The sequence below is a fragment of the Aquila chrysaetos genome, chromosome 13, assembly GCF_900496995.4.
Source record: "Aquila chrysaetos chrysaetos chromosome 13, bAquChr1.4, whole genome shotgun sequence".
NCBI lineage: Eukaryota > Metazoa > Chordata > Aves > Accipitriformes > Accipitridae > Aquila > Aquila chrysaetos.
The window spans coordinates 21,382,775-21,401,786 of NC_044016.1; the positions used below are offsets into that span (position 1 = coordinate 21,382,775).

The window sequence follows — 19,012 nt, forward strand, 5'->3', positions numbered from 1 at the left end:
ATGCAAGCGTGGAGAGACACAAGCTCTAATTCAGTCTGGCAGCTGGGAGGTTTAACTCTCCTGAGAGCAGAGCTGAGCTTGCATGAGTAATACTTCTGGCAGCACTGCGCAGCTTGCTAGGGACCAGCAGAGCAGCCACTCGGAGCACTGTTAGGAGGTAAGCACTGGGCTAGCAGGGGGCTGCAGGGCTGCGGTGAGGGGCTGAGGTGAAGTGGGAAGCAGCTCAAGCAGAAGCAACTCAAAAATGGAAGTTAACCAATCCTCCTTTCTAAAGGCCATCAGGTCCAGAGTGGTGATGCTGAAGCCCAGGATGCAGCATCAGCAGCATCCATCCTGTGCTCTCTGGCAAGGTCAGCTGAGGGATGGTTGGGCGAGTTGAGGGTTTTGTTTTGTCTTGGACAGTTGCTGCCGGATAAACTGTGCTTAGAGAGTCATGAATAAATGATAGCGCGGCGATGGAGCACTGCCTTCCACAGCTATTCTGTGGGGAGGGAGGAGCGCTCTTTGTTAAAGCAGTGTGGCCAGACAGGGGTTATCAGAGCCTCCCTCTGGAAGCACGTCTATCTATCCACTAGCTATAAAGGGAGCCCCAGGTGATGAGATTTCTCACCTAGGGCACAGTTTCACCATCTATTTAAGCATGCTTTTATTATTAGTTCTCCAAGACCATCTGCCATCCCCTCCCCATTCGTAACCACATCTGCCATCTCCTTTGGGAGAGCTCTGAGCACACGCAGCTGCACACACATGGACATAAATAAATACATACCAAAGCCTTATCAGCCATTCATTTGCCCAGATGAGAGCAGAGAGCTCTGCAGCCACTGAGCTGACCGGAGTTACACAAGGAGGATCTAATTTAGAATGAAATTTTGTTGAAATATCTGGGGGCTTTGTTCATTCACTTTGTAAGCTCAAGGACTTTTAGTGCACCTTTATATCGATCACATTCTGCTTTTGGAAGTGAATGCCCCGGCCAAGAGCAGGGTGAGTTATGTGTGATCCCCATTTAAAGAATTAATTGATCCCCTTGTCCAATATCCTACACATCAGACACACAGCAGTGAACGACAGAAGGAGCTAGAAACTGCCCTGTCCACTGTGGGACTATGGGCAACAGGGGGAATCGTGGGTCTCAGGGAGGGCATTAGCTGGCAACTTGCTGACCACCTACCACACGCAGACAAACCTGATCTGCTCTGGATTGACATGTTGGGTCCTGTAAAGTTATGGGAGAGCACAGCAGAAGGACGAGAGGCATCCAGCACGGGCTGCAAGGAGGACAAGTCCAACTGGAAAAAATCCCTTACTGCAAAAGCAAGCAGGTACCCAGAGCAGCATCCTTGGAGAGATTCATTGACCCTGTGATTTCAGCCAAACTTACCACAAGAGGGCAGCCAGCGTTTTCTAGGCTGATTCCGCCACCCCCCCCCCCCCACCCCCCCCCAAAAAAAATGGGTACCTGAGGAGGACCTGCTTTGCCCTGGCCTGTTAGAAAGCTGAGCCTTGCTTCTGGGCATTGAAGCTTTCAAAGACATGTTCCTGCTTCACTCTGTTAGGCCAGAAAGTGAAGTGACCCAGTTTGGTGCACCATAGAGCTGATCTGCTGTCAGATATATGGAACAGCAGTCAGAGGAGAGAGCCTGTCATCTTCCCTGCAGCTTTACTCACTTTCCCAGGGCCTCTGCTCCCAGTCAAGAGCCAAGCACACATGGCTTTTCGGCTGAGCTCCCTGAGCTGGAGCTGGAGCCCCAGGTGGAGGTCTGGGTTGCTGTTCGTGGCGCCCAGAGACATCTCTGGTGTGGAAAAATGCAGTGGGAGCTTCCTCAGATGGGGATCTAGCACCTTTCTAATGGGGTCAGTACTTCTGTTGCAGGGGATGGTGGGAAAGGGCTGCATCGCCAGGGAACAGGGCAGCCCAGTGCTCACATGGGACCAAAGCTGTGTGGTGGACAGTGCGTGGGGGAACCTAGCACCAGTCACATTGCCTGGTGTGTATTCCTGTGGCAATAACTGCTTGTAACAATTTTGGGTAACCTAGGTTGCTTAAACATGGCAGAGGACCACAGCTGGGAATTAAAGTAACATTATTTTTCCTCTGGCCAGACACTCCATAAACTCCCTTTTGCCATCTCTCTCAGCCGCATCTCACCCAGTTACAGCTTGAGGAACAGTGGAGAAGATGCTGGTGCCAGGCCAGGCTGCAACTAAGGTGGGCAGAGCTTGGGTTCAAGAAGTCAGGTGCAGAAAGCTGGGTTTCACTTAGGAAATGAGGGCTGTATTTGGGGACAGGACATTATCAGGGACAGTACCGGGGCTCACAGGTCGCCTGGGGAGTCCTTCCCATGCCCAGGCTCTGCCCTGATGCTCCTGGCAGCACAGTGTGGTGGGAGGGAGAGCCGTCCTGAGCCGAGTTTCCTGCCAGAGGGGTTGAGTAGCGCTGGGTGCCTTCGAGTAGCGTGTGTTGACACTGACCTCTAGTGGGAACGGATCCCTTCCTCTTTAGTTTTTCCCTGCAATTTTAATCGTTTTAAGTGACAGATCTTAAGGGGGACTGGAGAGAGCCCAGAATTAAAGTTTCAGGTTTAAAATCCTCAAAAGCAAATCAGAACATCAAGATTGGCCTCATCTTACATTTAAATGTTTTTACTCCATCTACCACTACCTGCCAATACATTATATAGAGATATTATATATATGAGTGTGCATGTGCATATGTATATCTCTCTATATTTAAAGTCTCTGAAAATAATGTAAGTCCAAAACCCGCACAGCCAGGCAGAAAAGCTCTCTGTTAGGAAGTCAGTATGAAACGGAGCCCAAGGCTTGCTGAATGAGTGACAGAAGGCAAATAACAGGGCAGAGCGGCCAAGGTCATCTTTCAGACTTTCCAGTCAAATTGTCCAAAGGGTTAGTATAAGCACACCCAAGCAGAAGAGAGGTGGCAAGGAGATGGTGCCTGAGGTGTGTATTAGTGGGTGTAGCTGGAAGGTCAGAGCACAGAGTGGCTGGACCTCTGTGCCTGGGTGGCATAGCTGATTTTAATGGGGAGTGCCTGGTCTCCACAGCTCAGCTGAAGCAGATCACTGCAACACAGCCCTGGGAGAGCACTAGCCAGCTCAAGAACTTTCAAGGCTCACCTCAGGGAAGCTGCAAGATCACTAGCTCCAGCTAAGCTCCCATCAGCAGCACAGGAAGGCCACCTTCAGGGGCTGCTTGGTAGCCAGAGGTGTAGTGGGACTGGACTGTAGAGTCCCAAGTGGTGGATCTCAAGTTGCCTCCCTGCAGAGCTGGTCCAGGGCTTATTAGCTCAGGCTTTGTGCTTTTCCTGAATCGCTCCTGGACCTGTGCTAGCTCTGGAAGCTGGTTCCACGCCTATGCCCCAACTGGCACAGAACATCGCAAGATAATCAAGGGGTGACTGCCACTTGCTGCAAAGCCAAGCAGCAACTAATTCACAGAGAAGCAAAATCTTTGTGCATCGCCATGCAGGTTTGTGCTGATTTGACCAAAGTGGGTTTCTCCCAATACCTGATTTTATCCATGCAAAGCGTATAAGGAACCATTCCATGATGAGGCTGCATCTCTAGTAACATCTAGTATGTTACTAGAGAAAAAGGCAAAGGCATTTTGGAAGGTATTTGATGGATAACCTAGTAGCAGTTGGGTACAGAAAGCTGAAAGAGTAGAAATTCTGGGTGGAGGGTCAGGAACATCAGCTGTGGATGCACATGGAGCTGGCATGCAGCCACTGCCAGGATGTGAGAGGAAGTGACATGAATATATGGCCCAGATCCCTGCCCTGTGTTGGACAGAGCTGCTAAGATGTGGGAGAAGCTCCTTTCCATTAGCAGTTGTAGTCTTGCAGCCAGGCAGTGCCAGGGACACAACTGGAGATACTGAAACAGATCCCGAGTGTGGGAGGAAAACTTGTGACTCAGTTATTGATGCCAACAGAGACTTCCCCTGCCTGCCTCCTGCTGCCCTCACACCCCAAAACCTTTCTTCCTGCCTGGTCAGAGGCACTTTTCGTGGGTAGCTCGCCTGCAGCAAGGCTGTGATTAAAGGCCTGGCGGCCAGTGCTGGGGGAGTGACGCAAATCTGAAGCGGCAGCTGCAGCGCAGGAGGGGGAAGTCATTGGTGTTTTGCATGTGGTTTTTGTGAACTTGGTCCTGTACCCACCACCAAGTTCTTCCCAGGTGAGCTCCCTTGCAGGTGTGTGGCACGAATAGATCCTTTCCCTCCTGCTGGGCTGAACTGTAAAGATGGGCACCCTGTGGAGGTGGAGAGGCCAAGCAATAAAAGCAACAAGCAAAACTGATTTTAAAGCATCACCTGCATTCAGAGTTATCTAGGTTGTCTTCTGAGGAAAGCCCACTGCTTGGGACACTGGGAAGTAACTAGATAGCATCTGCGCAGATCCATGAGGAACACAACTGGATAGGTTTGGTCTTGGAAGGAGAGCACTGAAACGCAGCCTGGTCAACCATTCACAGGCAGAGAGCTGGGCCTTCAGCTTTGATCTGTGTGCCTGGGTTGCTCTTGTGCGAGCCCTGGCAGCCACTCTGGGCTTTGGGCTTTCTATTCGCAACGCAGAAAAGCGGTGGGAAGCAGCTGGACCAAGTGACTTGTACAGCCAACTGTAGCGACCACCTGGCCTTTCCCTTTGCCTATACAGGCAGGACAGACAAGAACGTGTCTCCGTGGGTGAAACGGGTTAAACCACGCACACGGGAAAAGCAAGCGTCTCGTTCGCACCTATCTGTGCTACCAGTAAGTGATATCCACCATACCGTTTCCCTCAGAGCCTGAGGCTCCAGTCAGCACCTGCGCACGCAACAGTATCCTCACCCCCACACCGCCCAGCTTGACAGGGTCCCTCTCCCACCCCTGGTGAACCTGCCTGCTATTTAAAGAACCCAGACAAACAGGGCAGGGGAGGAGGCAGGTCCAGGGCACGCTGGCACGGACTGCCCGGCGTAGGGAAGGACGGTGTGGCCACCTCCCCTGCGCACCCCGGGCTGCCGGCCCTCGCCCACGCGTGCCGTGCCCACGGGTGGGTTTTCTCCCTCCTACCGCTCCTGCGCCGCCCCCGGACAAAGCGGGCGGGGAGACGCAGCCCCCCGTTTGGGGGGTGCCGGGGCAGCGCGGCGGGGCGGCGGCGGGGGGGAATCCCGGGCAGGCGGGGCCGGGCGCGGCTGAGTCAGTGCGGGCAGGGGCAGGAGGAGGAGGAGCCGCGGAGCCTTAGCCTCCGCGCCGGCCGCCGCTCGGTGGCTTTCCGGCCATGAGCCCCCCGGCGCCGGGGCCGGGGCCGGGGCGGGCGGGCGGCGGGCGCTGAGCGATGTCGCGGGCGGCGGGCGGCGAGTGCCGCAAGGAGGCGGCGGGCTGGGAGGGCGAGGACGGGCAGTGCGACTCGGGCATCGAGTCGCTGCGCTCGCTGCCGGGCGGGCGGGAGACCCCCGCCGCCGCCGAGATCCCCCCGGCCGCCGCCGCAGAGACCCTCGCCGAGACCGCCGCCGAGGAGCGGCTCGACTCCAGCTACGGCTCCGGCGCCCTGCCTGAGCCTCTGCCCGGGCTGCCGGCCGCCTGCCGCGCCGAGGAGCCGCCGCCGCCGCCCGAGGGGCTCAGCCGGCAGCAGCTGGAGGCGCTCACCTACGTCTCGGAGGACGGAGACACGTGAGTGACCGCGGCCCCTTGCCCTCCCCACCTTCCCGGGGGCGGCTTGTGAGCGCCGGCCTCCCCCGCCCCAGCCCCGGGCTTGGCCCCTCGCAGCCGGCCGGCAGCCGGGAGCCGGTGCCTGGAGATAAGCCGGGCTTTGTCTGCAGTGGTCCCCAGCCCTCTCCCGAGGAGCGCCTGCTCAGCCGGGCTGTGAAGGACTCCTCGAGCCCCCATCCTGAGAGCCTCTCGCCTTGCGCTGTGCGTGGATGCTTGGCACCCTGGCGTGGGTTTAGGTGGGCGACCGGTGGGGCACCCAAGCTGGGTCCAGTAGAGTGAGCAGGGAGAGGCAGCCCCGGCAACGTGGCACAGAACAGACCCGCCACAGGAAGCCAACTTCCACTTGCTATGGGGCCACTAGCAACTAGAAGGTGGTGTGGAAGCAAACCAAGCCCCCCCGCTGTCTCTTCCCCAGAGAATGCAACATTTCCTCCGCAATGGGGAAGGCTTGGCTGCGTAAGATGGTGTGTAAGCAAGACCCAAAACAAGATTGGCTACGCAGGGCAAGACCCTGAGATGGCTGTGTTAGGGCCACAGATGCTGCTCAATCAAGCAACCGAAGAACTATTTGTTCTCAGGTGGAAATCGCCTTGCTTTGCCAACCCACCTGCACAGCCACAGCTTTCAGCACAGTTTTGACGCATGCCTTGCTATGGGGCTGCCCTCCTGAGCCTCTGTGACGGAGACAAGTGTTTCTCTTAATGGGGGGGGGGCTTCCCACATCCGTAATGCCCTCTCAGGGGCAGAGGTATCACACTGGAGTTATTTAGTTTGGCTTCTGGTAACTGCCGTCAGCTAATCACGGCTCTTTCCTGTCGTACATTCCTTCGATGGAAGGTTTTCATCATGAGTGCACACACAGAGAATGAGTGAAGTGTGCCAGCAGCTGAGAAGGGCATGCTTTGCCCCAAACCCAGGCTGGAGTTTAATACTGAGTAATGGTGCAAGAGGAAGAGAAACTAAGAGGCACTGACACGAGCAAGCAAATGTCTTCAGTAGCGGGAGCAGCAAGGAGGCTCTGTCCTTGCCTGGCAGAACGCATCTGGTTCTGAAGCTGAAGATGAGCTGGGAGCCAGCCTGAGTGTTTACTTCTCTGTTAGAAAGGAGCCTGTGCATCTGCTAATTAGTTCATTAATGCTCACTGTGGGATCTGCTCCAAGGATTGGTTGGAAGTCTCATGGCAAGCGAGGTTACACTAAACCCAGCCTCCCACGCTCCCCAGCTGGGCGCCTGGGTAGTGCTTTCTAGACCTGTCCTATCTACAGGCTGGCTCTGGGACTCCTTGGCATGGAGGAGCTTTGCTGCCTTTCCCAGCTGTAATGCTAGAGCCAAGGTGCCCACAGAGCGAGCTAGGGGTCTTTTAAGCAGAGCTGTAGAAGTAACACCTCAGAAAAGCCCCCCGGGCTAGTCCGTCACAGTATGCCCAGGGCTCCCTGCTCGCTGTTGTTTAGTAAGCCCAGTAGATGCAGCTGCTTGGAGACACTTTTGCAGCTTGGGGCTGTCTTGTAAGGTGGCTGAGCCCTTTGCTTGTCAGACTTGCTTGGCCAGAGCCTAACTCAAGAATCTCATTAACTAAGGAAACATTAATCGGTGGTGCCTTGGTTACTGTAGGCAGGAGAGGCTCTCCAAATGGTTGCAGTTGCTCTTCTGTTTTCTCTCACTCACAGTGCAGTTCAGAACAGGAAATCTGTAAAGAGCGAGGGAGGGAGCAAAAAATCTGCTGGTGGTGCAGCTCATACAGCTCCGGGCTGGCCATGTCCGCGCAGGAGCTGGCTTTCCTGGGATCCGCTCCCAGCACTGGGAAAAAAACTTTTTGTGGTTAGAGCGGCAAGGCTGTGGATTTCTGCCTCTGCTAGTCCTGTCTCTCCTCCTGACCCTGCGGCAGAGGTAGGCGGCATTTATATTTAGAAATGCTGAACATTCACTGCTGGGTAGATGCAAACGGGGACTGTGAGCACCCAGAGACTCATTGAGCTGCCACCAGTTTTGTATGCAAAAACGAGTTGGGGCTGACAGTAATACTAAAGTCTATGGAGCAATTGCTCATCTGGTGACAGAAGGTCCCCAGAGAAAAGGGATCAGATGGCCACAGGCTGCATCCCTTTTATCCAGCCAGACAAAACCATTGGCTTCTTTGCCTTCTTTTCATCTCCATCAGCGGCACATTTCCTTGTGTGCCTTGCTTGAATGTCTGCCACAAAACAGCTCCAGGCCAAGAATTAAAATCATACTACCATTATATTTCAGAAGACTTGGGCAACAACACTTTCCTGTAATTGTAATTCTGAAAATATAAAAAGTTCAGGGGTTTTGGCCAAGTAGTTCCTGTTTCCCCAGATGCCCTGGCTGGTACCGAGCAGAGAGGAGCACCGGGCTTGCACAAAGGGAGCTGGCAAAAGTCTTTGCTCTCCATCTGACAAAAATCTTGGCTGTCCATATCTCCCCAAGGCTCACCCACCCGTGCCACCTCAAGGTGTGCCTGCGAGGGGGCTGTGTTTGTCAGCCTGGTGCTTGTGGGGGAAGTATAGGAGGTGGAGGCAGAGGCGAGGAGCACGTGCTTGGGCAGTTGGAGCATCAGCAGGATCCTCCTTGGATGCCTTCCTGCCCGCCTCTGCGGGAGAGGAGCGTTAACCCGGGCAGGGTGAAGCAATGGGGCTAAAACTGCCTCTTCCCACACTCAAAATTAGAAGGGGTCCCACTTCTGCAGGAAGGAAATTGGCCAACAGGGGAGATGTGGGTGTGATGGCCAGTGAAATGTGTGGGTGCTGTCTTCCAAGAATCATTTGCCCAAGCATCAGCCCCCCCACCCCGACGCTTCCCCAGTGCCACTGGCAGTCCCTCTGCCTCGGGGACGTCAGAGCTGCAGTAATCGGGCACCGGCACATCAGTCCCCGAGAGAGAGCAGCAGAGCTGGCACGGCAGTAGAGGTCAAGGATGAGGAACAGGGCGACAGGCAGAAGATGGTGGGTGCACTTAGGGCATTGATACACATCCTGCTTATTCCACAGCCGGGTAGAGAGCAAGCCCTGTGCACTCAAGCTCAAGCAGTTTCCTCCAAGCATCCATCTTTTCCTTGTGAACCAAGCGGTCTCCTCCAAGCATCTGTGTCTTCCTTGTAAACTAGCTCTTTTTCTGCTGAATTGAGTCCCAATGGAACTGCTCTGCATGGAAATGAAGAGAGGGGCTTTCCAGCTGCAGGCATGGCTAGGTCAGAGCAGGCTTCAGGCAGCTTTGTCGCTGTGCTCCAGCCTCCAGACAAGCCCAACCTTTGTTAGGATTCACTGAGGAAACCCCCTCCTTCCTGGCCTCACCAGGCAGATGCATGAGTCCAGTGTCCTGGGAAAGGGGTGGGTGTGGGACCAGCTCCTTTGGGGTGGGATGGGGTGTGATGGGATCGCCTGTTGCATTCCAGCACAAGGGAAAACCTCCCCATTCGCATGGGCTTATGGCAGCCTCTGCCAACTCTGGAGAGGCAGAGTTGATTCATCAGTGTGGGAACTCAGGCAGAGCTTCCTCTCTCTAGGACTATATATTGTGCCTTAAACTTAAAAACATGCTTCCCTTTTTGCCCATGCTAGTCCTGGGGCCACACACCAGTTTATGCTGTCAGTACCTGATGCCACGGTGACGGGGCCCTTGGGCAGCTGAGTAGAGCATGTGTAGTCTTACTCTGGGCCCTCTGGCCATGCTGTGCTGTGAAAGGCTGGGGGCTGCACCTCCGCGGGAGGGTGGCTGTCTTCTCTACTGGGCTCCATATGCAAAGCAGTGTGGCTCCTCTGCAGGGGTGAAGGTCGGGGGACCCCAGCTCAATCACAGGAGAGAGATCTTGGCCTCCTTCAGATGGAAAATGGGACCGAGTGATTTTGGTCGAGTGCCTGTTTCGGGGAGGGAGGGGAGTGGAGGAAGCCTGACTTCCTCCTTCCCCCAGAGACAAGTGCTGCCCCATCTGCTGATAAGAAATCACGTGCCAGTGACTTGTGGGTTGAGATGCCTTAACAAGGGCTCTGGGACAGTTAATAGAGTAAAATTGGGGCCCCACGGGAGCTGATGTTCTGAGCTCTCCTCCACATGATGGTAGCAAAGGGGCCTTCCCCACTGAGCCCTCGCCTGCGTGGGTAGGCGTTGAGTGCAAAGGCTCGTATAGCAGGGCCAAGAGCCACTTCTAACCGTTCACTGGCGTGCGCCAGTCATAACCCTCCCATCTCATGTAGGCCTGTGCTAGAGCTCTTCCCTGTGCAGGGGAATAGAGGTTGTCCCCATGCAGGCTGCCTGCTCCAGCGTGGCTGCTTGCTTGGCGCTTGCCCTGCTGAACACCTGTACTGGAGTGTGCGTGCCTGGGGGAACGCTCGGCACGTGACAGCAAAGGGAAATGGCTGTGAAAGAATTAAAAAGAAGGAGAGGACTGGAGAGACACAGTTTTAGGAGAAGGATTAAAGAAGTCCCATGCAGAGAGCACGCCTGGTTGCTTGTTGGGCTGGGACTCCCGCTGCTCAGCTGGGCTGGGCTGTTGCTGGCTGCCCAGCAGTGGGATGGCCATAGTTAATGGGAAGCAGGGATGCTCTTGGTTTTTCCAGAGGGGCTTTGGGAAGCTCCTTGCCTGATTGCCAGGGGAGTTTGAGTCCATCCCGGGTTGTTCCCTAGCACACCGCTGTTGTGAGGCAGAGAAGAAAATGAGTCCTAACGTGGGGCTGGCCGGAGGGAGGAGGTAACCTGCTGTGTCCAGCTCCCTGTGCTGGACTCTCAGCTCTTCCTCTGTGCATGCTCAGGAGTTCGGTGAGCAAGGGCGGGCTTGGTGCCCCCCCAAGCAAGGGCAGGCAGCTCTGCACAGTCTTCTTAGGATGCCCCAGAAGTTGCTGGCTGCCACAGGAGTCACACACGTACAGCCTTGGTATAAGGCGGGTAAGTCCTGGCAGCCCTCTGAGATCATGCAGGCAAGAAGAGATTTTTTTTTCCCTGCTTGGATGACTTCAGCCTGGCCTGGAGGAAGTTTCTTCAGACTTTCCGCCTGCATAGGTTTGCCTTGGAGCTGGGGAGAGGCACAGGGAACTTCAGCACAGAGGAAGGGAAAGAATGTCTGGAAATTTCCATGTCCTGGGATGCAGAAGCCTGTTGCCTGGCTGTAACAGATCAGTCGAGGTGGGGAGGGCTTCAGGTCCTTGCATTCTGCAGGCAGGTTTGGCTGCTGCTGGGAAAGGGTTGAGCTCAGCTAAATTAACAAAGAAAGTTTTGATGTTTATTGGTGTGGGTTTTTTTTAATACAATGTGGATAAAAGACAAGTCAGACGTGACTGTGTAGGAAGAGAGGCTGTGGGGTCTGAGCTGTGAGAGTGGTTACTGGGCACCTCTCAGTGAGCTGCCTGGGATGCTCTCTGCATCCTGGAGATGGGAAGCCCCTCTGATTGGGGCAGATGCAGGGCTGAAGGGGGGCACTGAGATATCCTAGACCCATGGCTGGTGCCTCGTTAAAAGAAAATCCTGAGGCAGTGAGGATACTTGCAGGGCTGTGAAGGATTGCTAGGGTGTGTTGTACAGCCTCTGGCAAAGTCCAGGCACTGTCCTGTTCTGACCTCAACATATTTCTGTGCATACAGAAACTGTAGGAAAATGTATTTGCCTCCTGATGAGTGAGAATGGGAATTTGCTCCGTTTGAAATGGAGTTGCCATGGCCAGTGGACCATGTGGGATGTTTGCTGCTCAGAAATGGAGCAAACTGATCAAAAGTGTGGGTGCAGAGTCTAGAGGATGTGAGGCCAGGGGTTCTGTATGTGGGTGAACAGGGACACCTTCATCTCCCCACCTCCTCCTCCTACCCACCTTACTGAAAAACGAGGCGCCCACAGCCCTCTAGCAATGCCTCCCCTGCCAGTCAACCTCCAGCACCCCTCATCTGCCAGCACCGGGACCAGACCCTCTGCAGAGCACCACAGGAAAGGCAGAGTTTGTCTCCCTTGCTCACCCATCGCTTCCCACCCCTCCCTTTGGCCTCAGGAGCAGCAGGCTGGGAATCAGCTACTGCCCAGGCTGAAGATCAGGGCGGCTGAACCCAATGGCTGAAGGGAAGAAGGGAGGGGGAGAAGAAACCTGAAGAACAGGAGACCCAGGGCAGGAGCAGAGGGATGAACCTACAGCTGGCTGGGATCCGCTGCTCCCCTGGAGCTGCCAGAGGGCAGTTGGCACGGTTTTATGGAGCCAGGCAGCATCACATTAGTATGTGGGGAGGAAAGGAGCTGGGCTGGCAGAAGGCTGCAGGGCAGGATGGAGCTGTGCTTGCTGAGCCTGCTGACAGAGGTTCATGCTGATGGCTGAGGAAGCGGTTAGAGTGCAGGTTGCAGGGCTGGAACAGGAGACCAGGGTAAGCGTGGAATTCCCCTGCTGTTTTCCTCCTCCCTCGCTCTCCTCTATTGCTGCTGGGGCCATTTCCTCCCCTGAACAAGTTTCTCTTGTGTGAATTGTTTGCATGATTTCCTACTGCTCCGCTCAGCCAAAATAAGGAGCTGGGAGTGAACTGTTCCTGCTGCAGACAGGGACCTTATCTAGAGAGGGAGAAACATTTGTCAAAGCAAATTCTACTGAATGCTGGATCCCTTGTCCTAGGTGCTTCAGGGGTGAGATGGTGAAGGGAGAGGCTGCTTTGAGGACAAGGTGTCTTGCTCCACAGATGGGGGGATCTGCATGGTCAGCCTATTTTCTAGAGGGACGGAGGAGGATAACTGGAGAACTGGTGGGACTTCAGTTCTGTTTGTGTGTCAGAGCTGGGTGTCACCCTTAACCTGTTCTCCTGCCTCCAGTCCTCATGTGTGGACACTTTTTTCCTACCAGGTGCTTGAGGTCACTCAGAAGCCTGGGAGGTGGACAGCACTGTGCAAATGCATGCTTTCCTGAGCCTAAACTAGGACCACCTTGGGCATGGCGTGCTCAGACCTGGGGACATCCAGGATCGTTATCTCTCTGATGATGGGTAAATCACCTGGTGCCAGGAATGCCCTGTACCCGTGGGACTTTTGCAATTCAGAGTGCTAACGAGTCCCCTTGTGCCAGGATGGAGCTGGTGAGCAAGTGGAAAAGCTGAGATCGAGCCCAGCAGTCTGTATGCCTAGGCTCGCCACAATTCCCCTGCCCACAGCTCCTCCATCCCCTGCCCTTTCCAAAATTCCCTGTTGCCCTTTCCAAAAGTCCCTGCTGGGCACCTACCCCCGTGGCCGCAGGCAGGAGCGCTGTAGGCAGGAGCGTGGGGAGGGAAGGAGCAGGCAAGCAGAGGAAGGGAGAGGAGAGGTGTGCAGGCAGCCAAGAGAATGGCAAGGGTCTGAGCATGGCGGGATGGAGAGTTTGTTCTGGCAAAGGCACGGGGCCATGACTGGGTGAGGAGGGGTGTCTGGCAGCGAGCGGGTATCTCTCCATCGCTGCACCCTGGCACTGGGGCTCAGCTGTGAGCGCTTCATGCCAGCATGCAGCAGCCCGTCAACAGCTGGACCGCACAGCTGCTGTGGCAGAGAGAGAGGTGTGCCTGTGGCCTTGGCCGGAAGAAAGCGGAGATTTGCACCGTGCCTTCACCTTAGGTCTCCTGTGCATAGGACGTCTCCCAGCTTAGCAGAAGACAATCCCGATTCCTGGTTGGCATTGCTGTCCATGGCACAGAGTGCCTCAGTGTACACACACTCTCAGGGCGCTCATCCCAGCCCGGTGGCATCTCCACGATTCCCCTAAGTAGCTCAAGGCTCTTGCAGCCATTTCAGGAAGTTGAGGGCTGGCAATGAGGAAAGGCGGGAACGAATGCAGAAATGAAAGCACAGGAGGAGGCTGCGCTTGGGTGGAGAAGGAAGAGGGAGGGGGGAAAAGCAGTTCTTCAAAGCAGGCATGTCCCACCTTCAGGGTGAAAGCCTGAGCTCTCGCTGCGTGGGGATGGTCACCCCCATTGCCTCCGCAGCATAGATGCCCAAACTTGTTTGGCATCAGCTGACCCCCGAGTGGCTCCGCCACCTCGTTGAGCTGCAAAGCCACCCAAGCCAGGAAAAGCGAGGTGCCGGTGGTGGCAGAGGGCTGCCCGGGGTTTCCACCTCTCCCGGGGGCCTGCTCCACTTGTCCCCACGTGACGGCGCAGCATGGCGTGGGTTGTGGCAGAGGGGCTGGGGGGATTCCTGGGGGTGCGGGGGCTGGCTGCAGCGGGGCACGACCCCAGGCGCTACTCTCTCCCCCGGGAGCCGAGTGTGGCTCTGGAAAGTGAAAGCAGCAGAGGTTTAAAGTTCAAGCCGAATTGCCTTGGAAAGTCCCCTGTCTGAGCAGTCTTATCTCTGCCGTACCTGAAAAAGGCAGATCCCGCAGCCTCCTCCCGCACGTGGCGCCTGGGAGCAGGTTTAGAGAAACAGGGGCTGTCCTTGCAAACAGGCAAAGGACACCTCGGTGCAAGTGCCACTGCAGGGACCGGGGGCCTGATGCAAAACCCAGCAGGGAATCTCCCTGCCCAGATCGTACTCGGGCTGGGGCCAGCGAGAGCCTGGCTGAGGGGAGGGGTATTCTTCCAGCTGGTCCCCCAGCTCAGCCCCTTGATCCTGCCCCCTGCTAGCCTGGCCTGCGCCCCTTTGGCTGTGCCTCTGCCCCATGGTCTGCCAAGGGTGGCCAGACCCTGCCTGTGCGGCCGCTCGGCCCTGGCTTGCAGCCGCCTCCCCTCTCCCAGGGAGTGCCGGCAGCGAGGGGGCATGCCATGGTGGTGCGGAGGCAAATGTGGGTGGCCTCCTTCCAGCGGGGAATTCCCTGCCGCGGCATGACCCGGGGCTTCCCCGGGGACGCAGCCTCTCCTGTCAGGCACGGCCTCTTCCCTGGCGGCAGGGCGAAGAGGAACTGGCCTTGTTTCACCACCAAAAATGGGGCTCAGCTGAGGGTGCCCGGGGTCCCAGGTGCTGGTTCGACCCTCAGGCAGTGCTTGGGAGGAGGTGGATAGAGGACTTTTTGGGGGACTGGCCTCTGGGCTTCTCAGCACACTCGTGTCCCCCCTGCAGCTGGCGAGAAGGCAACTCCAGCCCTGCTTCTTTGCTGCAGTGCTTTAGGGCCAGGTCTTGCCTTCCTGTCTGCAGAGGAATGCTGTCCATCCCTCACATTGCAGGTGGCATCCCAAAGCTGGGCTGTCCAGCGAGCGGGGTGTCTTGCTGGGACTGGCACAGCTCTCACCCGTCATCGCTCATCCCTGCCTGCCTCCACCAAGCAGTGTGGGCAGCAGGAGCCTGCTTAGAGCCCAGCCTTTGGTTAGGAGCTGATTCCTGCCAGAGATAAAAGCCACCCAGGGGCCCCAGCGCAGCGGCAAGGAGGTGGCAGGAGGCTCAGCTCATGCGTGCCATGCTCTGCAGAGCAGAAGCTGCTGCCTGCTCCTCGCTGCTGCCTGCCATGGCCGGGGCTGGCCCAGGGGGCCTGCCCTGTGGTGGGGGCCAGTCCTTCTATGCAGGGGCACCCAGGAGTGCAGCAGGTCGGTGGAGGGCACTGGAAATTCCCTCTCATCTCTGCCTCCATCACGCTCTCACTTCTGTTCTGAATGCACGGGGGCTGGCATCAGACCTTTCCTTGGGCTGGGGGACTCCAGGCTTCCCAGCCACCCCATGGCCGTGGGGGCCATGATCCTGAGGACGTGGATCCCTGCTGGCCACCAAGCTCCGACGGCCATACCTCCGGTGTCTCTCTGCACTGGTGGGCTGCATGCCAGCCCTGCCGTGGCAGTGCCGAAAGAGAAGGATGTGGGGGAGAGAAGAGGAAATCGCTGTGGGCCAGCAGATCTGCTGGCACGGGGACTGTGCTGTGCAGGTGATCTTGGACTGGCGCCGGGCTGGCTTTGGCTGCCTGCCTTCGCAGAGGGGAAAGCAGAAGTGCGGTGCACAGCCGGCAGTGGTGAACTGGAATTCCCCAGGCAGCTGTCAGAGCCCAGACCTCCCTCTGCAGCTGCGAAACCTGGCCCGTGGGCTCTGCGAAATTGCTCTTCGGACCTGCACCAATTGGAGGCCTGGCTTTGGGCAGTGCCAGGTCCAAGCTCCATGCATGCTGTGAGGTCTGAGGAAGGACCCTGTGGTGCTTAGCAGGGACAGGAAGGTCCATTCCCCATGGGGATCAGAGTGAAGGACTGCCCTGGGGAGCCTCAGGCCATGTTCCTGCCTTGCCCTGCTGCTGAGCTTCCCCAGGGAGAGGGCAGGATGGAGTTGCTCTGAGATGGTGGGAAGGGAAAGGGACTGGGGGAGGCAGGGAGGTTATGCCTGCATGTGGCAGTGGAGGATCTCTGCTCCTGAGCATGGCGCTTGGGACTCATTTTTCTTTTTTTTTCCTCTCCTGTTCCCTTTATCCCCTCTGTAGGTTGGTTCACCTGGCCATTATCCACTGTGTCCCAGCTGTGGCACTCTGCTGCATCGCTCAGCTGCCCAGAGAGGTGCTGGAGATCCAAAATGATCTTTTCCAGGTATGTGGATGTGATAAGCAGAAGATGGGAGGAAGGCAGGTGCTGCAGGCTGCTGCCTGGATAGATACCCAATCCATCTGCCCTTTCCCCAGGACCCCCTACCTGCCTCCTCCAGAGCATGGTGAAGGTCCCATGTGAGCAGCCCCTTTTCAGGGAGGGGAAGAAGGGTGTGGGAGATACCCTGAGAGAGAGGTGTGACAGCTTCTAGCACCGCAGGGTGAAGGGGTCCTTTATGAGGCCCCAGGACGTTGCAGACAGCCCCGGAGGGTGGAGCAGTCACGGCTTGAATGTGGCAAGGTAGATAACCTGGGAGAATGAGATCCACCCCCATGGGTGATCCCTGAGCTGAGGTGTGGGGGGGCAGCAAGCTGTTTGCACCCCCCCAGTGTCAGCCATGCTGACACGGGACAGGGACGGGCTCCTGTGTGGCAGCCTGCCCGTGCCACCAAGCTGGCTCCTGTAGGCTGGCATGGCTCATCACGCCTGGTGTCCTGCGGGGCATCCACTCCTTTCCTAATTTCTGTCCCCACCTCCTCTCTAGACCCCACTCCACCTCGCCGTATATCTGGAGCAGCCCAGTGTGATCCAGGCGCTGATCCACAAGGGAGTCAACCCCGGGCTGCAGGACCGCAATGGCAACACCCCGCTGCACCTAGCCTGCGAGCAGCAGCGCCTGCGGTGCGCCCAGCAGCTGCTGCAGGGCACAGCCCTGACGGAGGGCCCGGCCCAGCCCCACTGTCATCACCAGGACCTGCAGCTCCAGAACTGGCAAGGTGAGACCTGGGGGCAGCCTGGTGCAGAGCCGGTGGCCGGGTTGGGGCAGAGACCGTGCGTTGTGTATGCAGGGATCCGGGAGCGCAGCAGGGCAGGTGCGGGGCCAGGGTTGGCGTGCCTCGGGGTGATCTAGGCTGACTGTGGCTCTCCCTCCTGCTTCCCCCCCCCCCCGCCCCAGGCTTGGCTTGTCTGCACATCAGCACCTTGAAGGGGAACATCCAGATGATGTCTCTGCTGCTGGAGAGCGGTGCCAACATCGATGTTCGGGTAAGGCTGGGCATGGTGCGATGTTTGGGCAAGGCCGGGCACGGTGCCGTGGCTCCCTGGGGCACTGCCTCCGGCCTCGGGGCAGGCACTGCTGTAGTGCTTGGAGGCACTGAATTCTGAGGGAGCAGAGCGAAAAGGTCCTCGAGAGGCTGTTGGGTGCTGTAACAGCAGTCAGGGTGGGGACCGTCCCCTCTGCACCCTGTCAAGGGGGTGTGGGTGGGTGCTGTGGGGCCCATCTGAGGGGACCCCGCACCCACGCTCTTGTGGTCTGCGGGTTGCAGGAGGGCACAAGCGGAAAGACCCCATTGCACCTGGCCGTGGAGTGCCACAACCGCAGGGCTGTCCAGTTCCTACTGCGCAACGGGGCATACGTGGACGCCCAGATGTACAATGGGTGTACCCCGCTCCACCTGGCCGTGGGCCGCAAGGATGCTGCCATCGCCGCCATCCTTTCACACTCCGGGGCTGACACCCTGCTGAGGAACATGGAGAATGAGACAGCCCAGGACCTGGCTGATGGCAACGACGACGTGAGTCTGTGAGGGGGGAGGCCTGTGGCTCTGCAAGCGTGTCGGGGGGTGCAGGAGTCAGATGATTTTGGGGGGGGGACCTCCTAGGAGGAGTTTCTATCTGTGCCCATCCTCCCCCACAGGGTGCAAGGATTGGCTCTGGGGGTGCATGGGTGCCTGTCGCCTCGAGCCCTAGGGAAAGCCCAGCCAGGGTTTCTTGGCACTTCCCTGAGGAGGTGGGAGGCTGCAGGACTGGGGAGGGCAGGTCTGGGCCCCTACCCCAGCCCGATGGAGACATGACCCTGGATCCTTACACGTCCACACCCTTGGCCTTTGCAGCTCCTCGCCTTGCTGCCCTTTGATGACCTGAAGATCTCAGGGAAGCCCGTTGTGTGCTCTGAATGAGCGGCTGGACTCCTTTGGCCTGTTGGGCTGCCTCCTTGCTCTGCGCTGCTGCCCTGCTGCCCACTGGGACCTTGCCTACCTGCAGTTCCGTGGGAGCAGAGCCACTGTGGGAGACTTATCCCCCCGCCTCCTCTTTGGAAAAGTTTTGTTGGCCTCAGGCTGCCTTCCCAGAGGGAAGAAGGTGAGCACTACACAGGGGAGTCTTTTCTTTTAGTATTTGTGCCCAGCAGCAGGACTGAATTTCCCCTCCCTGCCATGGGTCTGACTTGTGGGGGTCTCCAGCATACCCAGGGAAGGAGAAGAGAGGACTCCTTTTCACACTGTACAGTGGACAGAGCATCCTCCAGCACCCTCAAACGCCATCAGAATAAATGTGGGGTGAGGAGAGTTAACACTCACTCTAATAAATGTTTGTTTTTGCTGCGGGCACCTGAGGTCTCATGTGATCTAACTCACCCTGCTCCCCTGCAGCATCAGGAGGCTGAGCATTACCCTGGGTGCCCGGGCACATGAGGGCTGCAGGGGCTTCCCCAGCCTGCCCACTCCCTCGGGTCCTTCACACGGCAAAAGGTGAGTGGGAACGCAGGGGCTTCCCCGCTTGCAGAGCCTTTAGAGTGCTGAAGGCCGAGGCTGGGGGATCCCAGCCTGGCGCTCCATTCCCGTGCTGTCCTGCTGAGCGTCTGGCTTCGGGGCTGAAGAAGGAGCGTAGGAGGTGCCAGAAGACCCAGAAGGCTAGGCTGTGGATCCCTGCTTCTCTTGTCATGCCTGACATCTTGCTGCCTTACCGTGCTGTGGTTTCCTCTTTTGCAAAGCGGATAGAAAGATGCTGCCCCTTCTCCTGGCTTGGGAGGGTGTTAAAAAACTTAGGGCATGGGTCTTCCCTGAGTTTTAGATTACCCCAGGCTGAAAGTG

At 57.2% G+C, this 19,012-nt stretch overlaps 1 protein-coding gene across 1 annotated transcript; it reads left to right on the forward strand.

Annotated features, from left to right (window-relative positions):
- Nucleotides 1-5,206: 5,206 nt before the first annotated feature.
- NFKBIE (NFKB inhibitor epsilon) lies at nucleotides 5,207-18,529 on the forward strand. The gene is made up of 6 exons (XM_030036153.2): nucleotides 5,207-5,676; nucleotides 16,043-16,145; nucleotides 16,687-16,918; nucleotides 17,098-17,186; nucleotides 17,468-17,716; nucleotides 18,035-18,529. Exons 1-6 carry the CDS (start codon nucleotides 5,342-5,344, stop codon nucleotides 18,098-18,100), a joined length of 1,074 nt encoding a protein of 357 aa, XP_029892013.1. The 5' UTR covers nucleotides 5,207-5,341; the 3' UTR covers nucleotides 18,101-18,529.
- Nucleotides 18,530-19,012: the final 483 nt, after the last annotated feature.